At 39.5% G+C, this 10,886-nt stretch overlaps 1 protein-coding gene across 1 annotated transcript in view; it reads right to left on the bottom strand.

Moving 5' to 3' along the window:
• The window catches only part of LOC108672605, a 78,852-nt gene that overhangs the window by 6,073 nt on the left and 61,893 nt on the right, over positions 1-10,886 (bottom strand). The window contains exon 3 of the mRNA XM_018160304.2: positions 28-137. Coding sequence (XP_018015793.1) covers positions 28-137 — 110 coding nt within the window. The remainder of the gene's footprint in view (positions 1-27; positions 138-10,886) is intronic.

Below are 10,886 nucleotides of genomic sequence, written 5' to 3'. Positions count from 1 at the left end.
TTAAGAAACTAAAGCAGAAAATCTTACGGTGGCGTAGAGATGTCCGCTTCTGTCGATGCATAGGAAGAGGCCCAGGGACATGCTCTGCACAACGGTGGCCGCGTGTGTCCCGCCGAAGTTTCGGATGTTCAGCAACGCTACGAAAGAATAAAAATCGTTAATAATCAGATAATTACATGGTAATGTACATACAAGGACAAAACTTAAAATATTTTAGTGTTTCCAGACATGGGGATACGCTGACCTCTTAGCAAAAATAATTAGGGACTAGCCTCATTCCAAAATCCTGAGATTTCAAATTTTAGAATCAATTTTGCCGACATCAAATAAGACCAGTATATAGTGAGCGTTCGAACAATACATTTAACATCCGCTTTTCAATTTCAAGATTAAATCCACTGACACTTGATCTATGACAATTACAAGAACTTGTCATGAAAGTGTTTTGTCGCTCATGCATGCTATTTTTTTATTTATTGCAATGATCCCTCATCTTCCCCCCGTCTAAAAAAAGACCACTTATGGTCCAAATAATCTATGGTTTATTCGCATGAAAAATATACAGGTAAGTGATCATTGCTAACATCTATTAATTTATTTATTGCTGTCAGTTTTTTCATGTGTTCTAGGTCTTATGATTCATCATTCGCCATCAACACAGTATCATTATTGTCGGTCCTACTATTTACGTTGCTTGTGATAAACTTTTTACATAATTTTCGTGTCCTTTAAACACAAGGAGAAATTTTTAAAAATAAATTAAAAGTTTCTTTTAAAGTTTCAAACATTCTTCTCTTTTTCAAAAACCGAACATGGGGTGCAAAACAACGAGCGTACCTACAACTGAGGACACAAATGTCTTCAAGGCGAACACAAAAGCATACTTTAAGTAAGTTTTTTCATAGGTTATTGTCAAGAAAAGCACGGTGCAAACCTCTTCTCTTTATCCGTTGCATTATTATTAAAGACAGCAGAGTTCAAACGAACCATTACTCTTTATACATAGTATTTTTGACGGTACCGAATTAATCACTAATGATCTCGACAGTCTAATTTAAGAACATAACACAGACGCGGTGTCTTAAGTAGAACGACAATCCTTTTCTATACGGACATTCAACGCGTAAAAAAACCCACGACCTCAAGACTTCATCGACGGCGCTTTCACCGTCTCTTACCAATGTGTAGAAGGTTCGTGTCAGCTTTATATGAGGAAACTCCACGAACCGAGATATACTGATGAAAATTCCTGTCAGCGTTAGACGTGAACTATCGTTGCTGTAAGTTTACGTGGCCAGTTGAAGCATATTTCACGCACGGGAAGATCCTACGCAGAGTGTACGAGACCCGAAAAACAGACCTTCGACCCTTTGCAATTATGATTGTCTCGGAGATTCGACGGGCTGTCGACGGGCTCTGTGAACATCAAGCCGTAGAAGAAAGATCATGCGAGGAGTGTGTCAGAAACATTTGTATTTCAGCTCTTAAGTTAGATATCATAATTCACGGTCAAAACTGCAGTGCTTGTGTATGAAATTTTCTTTCTTCACATAATAATTGCGAGCTTGTTGGGTGTTCATTGCGAGTTCTTACGCTTAAAAGAAACTTTTAAGTAACATGGTTCGGCAAGTTTAATCGAGGCTCTGTAAATTTTTGCCAAGACTTCGGGTAAATGTAATATTGAAGTGTTACACAGAACGAATGGAAGCGTTTGAACTACGATTAACGGTTTATTGCTTTATCTCTATGCTGAAAGGATTATTGCCTCAGTGCTACGGTGAGCCGATTTTTCGTCAGTGCTACGCTGAACGGATTATAATTATTGCCCAAGTGCTTCGCTGAAAGGATTATTGCGCTATCGCTACGCTGAATGGATTATTGCGTTTGCGCTACGCCGAACTTCCCATTTATGTATTCAATATTTTGTGTCATTATATATGGGTCGATGTAAAGAAAATTTCAAAAAGACGTTTATCCTACATAAATTTGAAAGATTTCTAAATTTAATGTAGTTCTGAATTTGAGTGAATTCTAAATTTTGAGGGGATTTATAATTATAAATTTAGCATTTCTTACTTAATAGAAAATTCATATCATGCAGGATTGCAGGTACTTATATGAAGCTCGTCCCTAATGAACTAGAACTTTTGTTTTTAGTGGCAAGCTCGAATTTGCTGTCGAATGCTCCTGAATCTGTTATGAAATGAAGCAAACAATCATAAGGTTCCTCCCGTTCGCTGTGACATGAGAATGCAGAACGTTGCGGTCACACATGAGCATCTCTTGGGCGTCTATTTCAGCTCTTGTGTTTGTTGAAGAATTCGTTTGGTCAGAGTTTACTCAGGAGCTAAACCGAGTCCTCTGTCAGACATAAATCTTGGAGTCAGCCTCCTAGTTTTCGTGCAGGTTACCGTCGCGATATTCTTTGACGTCGCCTGAGTTCTTCTTGGTACATATACTACGGATGTGCACTACAGTGAAGAGGACAGAGTCTTCGTTTGTGAAGCTTCTTCGTAGAATTCAGAATGATTTGCGATGCTATGAATATGGATCAGTGAGAATAACGCACGNAGGTGTTCATTGAGGTCTGCAGTAATTTCAACAGCCGCGGTCTTTCGATTGTCCCTCGCAATTCGATATATGTAGGTACAGACGGTCTCTCTCAGATAACTTATTCTTTCAGCCACGCCTGTGGTTTGCTGAGAACGTTATTCCATTTGTTTCAAATGTAGAAATTAGTTTTGAGACCAGTACCTCTAAAAACGTCAAGCATTCGGGAAGTTTCTGTCACGATAGCACCTGCCATGCATACAGGCACGAACGATTTCGCCTCTTTGAAACTCAGAGAGGTTTGCCTCTATAAGTTATAGTTTAGGATATAGAACAAAAATTTATTTAGTAAAAAATATCTGTGCTTGGAAGTTATCCTCACTGTAGAATTTTACGGTTTTTTGATAAGACAGAAACAAGAAAAAATCATTACCAAACTGAAATGTATGTTTTCTATGAAAACTCCATAAATTAATCAAAAATGGCATTTTCGTCACCGGTGCTAGACACCGTGTGCTAATTTAAGTTTGACCTATATGAGCAATCAGTTCACCAAGCAAGGTTCGTGCGTAGCCATCCCCGCAAAAACTGTCATACCCCAGCGGTATAAATTGGGCGTTCAATGAACGAATTTGATATATACAAATATCAGTCATCGAAATTTGAAGAATAATTTAAAATAATTAGTTGATCACATATATTATAAGGCTCAGAGCTCATGTAGAAAGAAATAAGAAATCCTCGATGCCTCAACGATTTTCGATTGATGTTTTAGTTGGGTTAATGCATTTGGTACCTCGTCGACGATAAATTTTGAAAACGTACTTGCTTGTTAAATCGTGTTCTATTATATATGCATGCGTTTGAAATTCATATAATTGCTTGACTAATACCCTACAATATGTCGTTTATAATTTAGCCCAGGTCAACGTTCAATAAAACATAAATAAAATCGAGGCAATTCATCTGCAATGCAACCTTGGTAATGTAGCACAGATTATCATGATATATAAACGTACCAATTCTCATGCAATATGCTCATAATAGAGCGGCACAGATTACCATGTAATATGAATCTAACATGAATGCTGCAGGACCAGCAGCAATGTATAGAACTTATTTGAAATTAAATAATTCGTGTTACACCTACAATAATAATGCCAGCATTTTGTTATGGAAATCCTGCAGTAAACCTCTAATGACACTGTCGCACTTAATCTGTAATCATTTACAAACAAAAAAGATCAGAGCTATCTTCATAACCAGTACGACTTCTGTACAAATTTAAACAGTGCACCGCATCCACTAAATTATGCCTATAACTAAAGATGCGCAAGTCTGATTTCGTGATTGAGAACATCACGCACTTCATGCGATTCAAACGCGACGTAAAACGCAAACGAGTTTTCGTGTTTACAGAGGATAGGTGTCACTGCCCTGCGTGAGAAATGCTGCGCTTTTGACCTGGTAACCGCTAGGCTCTGCTCGTGAGGGTTTTGAAAAGAAATTTTAAAATTAGGCCAAAACGACACAGATTCTGCTTATCGAGGGAATTGGGAACTTCACCAACTACTGCTAAAGGTTTACAAGTCCCATGCAGTATCATTTCCTTCTTTTAATTTTGTCGACTGAAACAGAACTAAATAGAGGTCAGTCTATATGATATAAAAACACATTCCTGTCCCACGATTGCAAAAATATTCTATTATATGTCAATATAATAAATATTCTATTATAAGTATATTCAAGAATTTCACTTGCATGCAGGAAATAAACTAAATGGCACTGTATTTCAACTCTGGCTGTGTAAAATAGTGCCGCTTGACCTTCCATATGAAATACATGAGAAAATTCTACATCAATCGGTCCCGACCACCTAATGACACTACATCTTGTAACTCAAATGGCAAAGATCCACTCTAGAGCGACTCCTACGGGTGCATTCAACGGACACCTGAGCACCAGGCTTATAAATAACTCGCAGAGGTCGCGCGTGTACGGCTGCTAAAAGTCAATTGTGCAGAAGGGACGCAGTCGGAACTTCAAGATTTATCTCGTATCCCGCAGCGCGACTCTTAAATGAAGCCGCCGCTCGCAGAGCTGCTGAGACACTTATAATTGCCCTGAAACTGCGGCCGCTGGGGCATGCACATCGGCCGCTGGGGCATGCACATCGACTTTGTCAAGTGGTGTGTTTCAGTTTATCTACAGGACTAAGTATTAAGAAAATGTAACTGTGATTCCCTGCGCAAGGTTTCTTATCATATTTATTTATGAAACAATAGAGGAGTATATATATATGTAATTTAGAAATTCCCAATTTCGTTTTGATTCAAATTAACATGCCTGGCACTTTATCAGTCATCGCGTGTTTAAACATTCCCCTCGCAAACGAGAACAAAGTATATTTAATACGATGGCATCTCAAGCAACTCAGCTCGCATTATATTGACACAAAACACTTCCACTCTCAAGTCTAAGACCGACCCTTGCATACGTGGCGACCTCGTACGAACTAAACGAGCAGCTACCGCATTCAACAGTCAAATAAAATTAGACGGGTATTCCCTTCGCCTTATTTACGCTAATTTTGGTTAATTAAGTTTCACTTAGAGACGAGAGAAATTGGTTAATTCGTTAGTGCAATGGAAAACTTGCAGCTATTCAAGCTTCAATTGGAGGTCAAATTCCCTTGCATTTAATTTGGTGTCTGGAGTTGAAGTAAAGGGAAAATAGTTCAAGTAAAAATAATAAAATTAAATACTATTCGTGAGCATCGTGAAAAAATTGCAACATCAGGCTGCGCTCTATTATATTGAATAAATTTAAATCTGATGCTATGAATTGATTAGAATAGAGGAAAATCACCGATAAAATTAAATACCCTTTGAAGCAATGGCAAAATTTAGGTCAATATTACACGTATTCCCATATACCGTCCAAATAAATTATTCAGTGATCAAAAATTTTTTCATCAAGAACATGTTAATTGTCAGCCGATTTCGTAGCCCAAGGCCTGGTTGGAGGTTTTCTTCGGGCAGAATCTTCATCTCCTGCCTCTTAATAACACAAGAAAGCATAGTGAATAAATTCAAATAAATGCTGCGGCGAGATATGCGCGTCGTATCTAAATGACAGTAGCTCAGCTATTGCGTCCCGTCAACCATGATGCAAACAGTAGAGCGAAAATAGTGTTGCATGTAATGTATAGTGTTGCATGTAATGTGTAGTGTTGCATGTAATGTATAGTGTTGCGTGTAATGTGTAGTGTCTGTCTCTTATACACATCTAGANATGTAATGTATAGTGTTGCATGTAATGTGTAGTGTTGCATGTAATGTTTAGTGCAGCAAGTAATGTGATGTGCTGGAGGTAATGTAAGTAGCTTGTAATAAATTCCATGTAACGAGGTATGGATAAGATTCAATACCGCAGTACATCGAAGCTTATAACTTTTAAAACGCGACGGTTTCGCGTTTTAAAACGCATTCGCACCTGGTGACTAAAATTCATTAGAGAAGAACTCTCACGACATGAGAAGTTGCGCTGCAACGCAACAAATTGCTTGAACTTGAACGTTTCCGCTCGCTCTCAAGCACTTCATGTTATCAGGTCAAATGAGTATAATTACCCGCTACACTTCCTTCCTAATTTGCCAGATGATGCCCTAAGCAGCCTAATTATCACTCATTAGAATAAAATATCGACATGAGTGCTCATATATACGCCTCAGTCGAGCACGCCACGACGTTTGCCGCGCACTTCCTACCTTGACTTGTACGTACACAAATACACTGATGAAAAATCATGCAGGAAAATACATGCAATAAAATTATTAATCTGTTTTTTTATTATTATTATTATATTCCAATATTTTATTACCCGGAAACTCGGATCATGGATAAGGTTAGGATATCTAAGCAAAACTATCGAAATTTTTCTCAATGAAATCCTGCATTTTACCCCGTCTAAATCTATTCCCTTATTATATTTTTCGGTTTCGCGTTAGATAAGAAATGACAATTTTTTTCTCAGCTGAACAAATGAAGTTCTAGAAGCAGAATTGACGCTGGTAAGGCTAATTAAAAGACGAAATGTATATTATTGCTGCTCAAATGGCACTGAGGTTCAGAGAAGTCGTCTGACAGTGTAGGCGCAGACAGAGCAGTCGTCTGACAGTGTAGGCGCAGACAGAGCAGTCGTCTGACAGTGTAGGCGCAGACAGAGCAGTCGTCTGACAGTGCCGGCGCTGCTCACTTTCGTGCAGCAGCTTTTTCTGCAGAACAGTTAGTCCGCAGCAAACGCCGCAACTTAACACTGTAGCCTGCTGTTACAGCGATACCAGTGAATACTTTACAAAATACTATATTAATATATATAAATAACTATGATGAATACTATCTATATAAAATACTATACATAAATACTGTGTGAAATACAGCAATATTTTATATTTAAAATATTGCTGGGAATTGCAGCGGCAGTGAAATCAATGATGGTCAGAAACATCATGTATCTAAAATGTTACTACAACTGTGGCAATTACAGTGATATGGGATTTGCTAATACGAACGTTTAGAAATGTAGCTTGCAAGGGAAACAAACATATCGAGTAGTGCGACACATATCCAGATTGAATGTCGATAGGTGCGTTTGGAGGTAACTTCTGAGCCGATCTTATAAAGAGACCAATTCAACCTATAATCTGCTGCATAAAAATGGCCAGAAAATCTGTGTTCTATTTACATAATGAGGAAGGATAATACCTAGTCTATATGGACGTGTTTTGTTCATTGCAATTGAATTTAGATGAATACAATTTTCCCGTTTTAACGAAGAAAAATGCGCATTTTCCTGCTAAAAAATGACGAAGCCTTTCATATAATTTTTTTACATTCACGACCTCTCGTAAGATTGCATTAAATAAATGTATTCAGTCTTAAATTGGACCACGGCGGCCAGAGGAGTCAACTGGTCGAGACGCTTACGAGCCTCCACGGTTGTGGAATCCGACAAGATTATCATTCACTTTTTTAAGAGCAAGAAAGTCTACTCTCATGTATATAAGCGAGGCTTTTTTTAATTGAATGCCCTTATTAAGAGAGAAGCAACCTGCAGAGCCGAACTTGACTAGCAGCACGACTCTGAGAACGAGCAATGGACACAGGACATCTGCTTCTACATTTGCTAATGTTGTCATATTTAACGGGGGCAATATTATAGACTTTAATAGAATTTTTACGTCACAGTTGATGTTACCTGCAGAGCTCAACTTGTTTCTACAGCCGTTTCTACTGCAATTGTAAATATTGTAATACCGCTACTGCAACAAGTGGTTACGGCATAGTTTGTTATACGTAGTAGTTTCCCATCACAGGTACTCTTGTTCTTTAAAACTGCTACACCAGCACTGTTGACACAGCGTTCGGTATTGTTGTTCCTTTTATTTCGAATAATTTCTTTTGCAATTTTCTTCAGCCATTGAAGTAGCGACGCATCGATCTGTATTGGAGCCGATATCTGTAGCTTTCTTATCACATCGTGGACACCTTTATGCTCATAGAACCCTAGTACTTAGTGATCAATTCATTGAAAATGACTAATAGCCATTCATATTGGGGACATTTTAATAATCGTCCTTCGGCATAGGTCTATCTGAACCAATGGAGGACTAGTACGACGAATTCCAAACGACGTCGTCACGGTGCTCGCATCAACATCACTCATGCGATAACCGCCGCACTAGATTGATTGAACTTCACCAAGAACATCTCTCTTGTGCCTGACGTCGCTGTTCACTTAGTTTCCGCGCCAGCCATCGACCATCAATCTTAGGAGCGGACGCTGAGATTCTCTGTATTCATCATGAGGTGCGAAGATCAAGATATGTGCTTTAGATGTCTCACTCTTTATCTCTTTTATCACTTGGATAAGTAAAACACGCTTCCCCGTGCGCCGTTTATATAAAAAATTCCAAGCAGACGAAGAAAGTCTAAACAAAATCGAGCGTGAGCACGAGGAGTTCAAAGGTGAAAGCCTTCATCACAGGAGTGTAGTGGCAGGAGGTTAAGTGAAGAGACAATTTTAGTACGACTAAATGGAGAGGGGATTTATAACGAGATGAAGAGTCTTTTTTTGAGCGAGGGAAATGGGAATGAGACGAGGTGAAGAGACTTTTTCAGAGTGAGTGCATACGGCATGGAGCGACGTTACAAATAGTCCTGTTTGAACTGTAAGGGGCAAGGGGCTGTTTGAAGAGCTTTATTAGAGCGAGTGTAGTGGCATGAGGCTAAACGAAGAGCCCTTTTCACAGAGTATGGGCCATGAGACTTGGTACCAGGAGAGCCCTTTTTAGAGCAAGTGTATGGGGCATGGAGCTATAGGTTAACAGCCCTGCCCCAGAGCAGGGGCCGTGTCAGCTTTGGTGTGAGGAGAGTTGCGTTTCAGGCAGGTCGTTTGCATGCCCATCAGGCAGTCCATACCCGAAGCAAGAAGCCTTCCATTGTTCTCTCAGCGATCCACTGAGCCATAAGCGTCTAGGGCCAATCCGACGGCTTCTGTACGCTTTTTAACGCCGGCTGCTTTTTCAACCTCTCACTTCAAGCTCTCGATCTAAGAAAGGCAGAAACTATTGTAGTGATCGATGCATCGGAGTGTAGGTGTTTAATGCATGCTTCGAGCTGAAGAAGGCGATTATTGTCCATGTTACTGACTTACAAACGAGATAAATATGCAAATCCTGGCAGAAAGTCGGAGAACAACCCGTGAAATTAATGCTGTGATGCGATATGGACTGTAGATAACTGGCAGAACTTCAGGTGGTTGAGATCCTAATGAATGAATGCATTGTAAGTGATTCAGGAGCCAGAATCTATTAAAAATATTACCCGGCTGTCGTGAACGGATTTACAGCATCATGAAAGTCATGAAAAATGAATGAATGTTTCGATAATTGAGCGAATTTGCATAACTGGCTCGCCTGAACTCGGGAATTTCTGGGATATATCTGCACGCCACTTGGAAATATAACAAACTGCGTATTTCCTAACGCATGAATTCCTTTTAACCTGATGCTGAATAGTGTATTCCTCTAGCTCTGATTCAACGGGTGCGTTCGAGAAATAACTCGGTTAGATCTAAGAAGATCCAATAAGGACCTTAATGCCAGATGCTTTCTTATGGAATAACGAGGAAGATTTATGCCTCATATTCCTAATGACGCGGCATTGGGGTGCGTTTGAGAAATAACTCGGTTAGATCTAAGAAGATCCAATAAGGACCTTAATGCCAGATACTTTCTTATGGAATAACGAGGAAGATTTATGCCTCATATTCCTAATGACGCGGCATTGTGCCGCATGAGCAGCAGGTGCGGTCCTGGAGCCAAAGGTGACGCTAGAGCTGAAGCCCCTGGGTCGCTTGGTCGCTACGTCGTGACGTTACGAAAGTCCAATCTCGAGTCGCTGCCTCAATGTGACCCATTAAGAGCCAATGGAAATGTCATTCGGATCAGTCAATGATTATTGTGCATTGAAAGAACCAATTTCGTTTCAGTTCATACTGAAACTCGGATCAATATTTTCGTAGAATTCGGATCCGAGCATTTGGCCTTTAACATTCCGGCGACGAGAAAAATTTATATATTATTTTTTTTCAATTATTATGGATTGATTATTTCAATTCTTGTGGAATTATTTTGGGGTATTTATCAACCCAATTATTACGCAAAACTTAGATTAAAAGGCACAAAATAAATTTTGGTAGCTTTCATAAACCTTAACAAGAGGCAGAGATCTGCACAATTACGCCAATTCCGATTCAAGTTTTCAAAGTTAGGCCGCCTTCTGACTCAAGTGAATTACTTGGTATTTATTTTAAGCAAGGCTCTATATTATTTACGTTTTAACTGTCGTAGAAGACGTTCAATTGTACTCATATGGAACACAGAACACAGGTATCATACACTAGAAAGTAGAAGTGCAGCTGCACTTGGTATTTATTTTAGGCAAGGCTTTATTTCATTTACTCTTTAACTGTCATAGGAGACGTCCAATTGTACTCATATGGAACACAGAACACAGGTATCATACACTAGAAAGTAGAAGTGCAGCTGCCATGTAGCTGCAGCAGCAGCATGGCCAGCTGCGTTCACCTTCGCTGAAACAAAATTATAGGCCAGGGAGCAGGTCAAAAAAGTGCGCTCGCGTCCAGTCATCTTGAGTGGTTTAGTACAGCACTGGCGTTGGACGGCCATCATCTAAACGCCGTCTGCTTGTTTCCTCGTCGAGCATACCAGCTCTTCCTAGGATAGCTATTTAGCATTCAAATCCCCACGC

This window comes from Hyalella azteca, unplaced genomic scaffold (assembly GCF_000764305.2).
Source record: "Hyalella azteca isolate HAZT.00-mixed unplaced genomic scaffold, Hazt_2.0.2 contig14273, whole genome shotgun sequence".
Lineage (NCBI taxonomy): Eukaryota > Metazoa > Arthropoda > Malacostraca > Amphipoda > Hyalellidae > Hyalella > Hyalella azteca.
The sequence above is the reverse complement of the archived record's forward strand: the minus strand, read 5'-3'. Positions and strand labels throughout refer to the sequence as shown.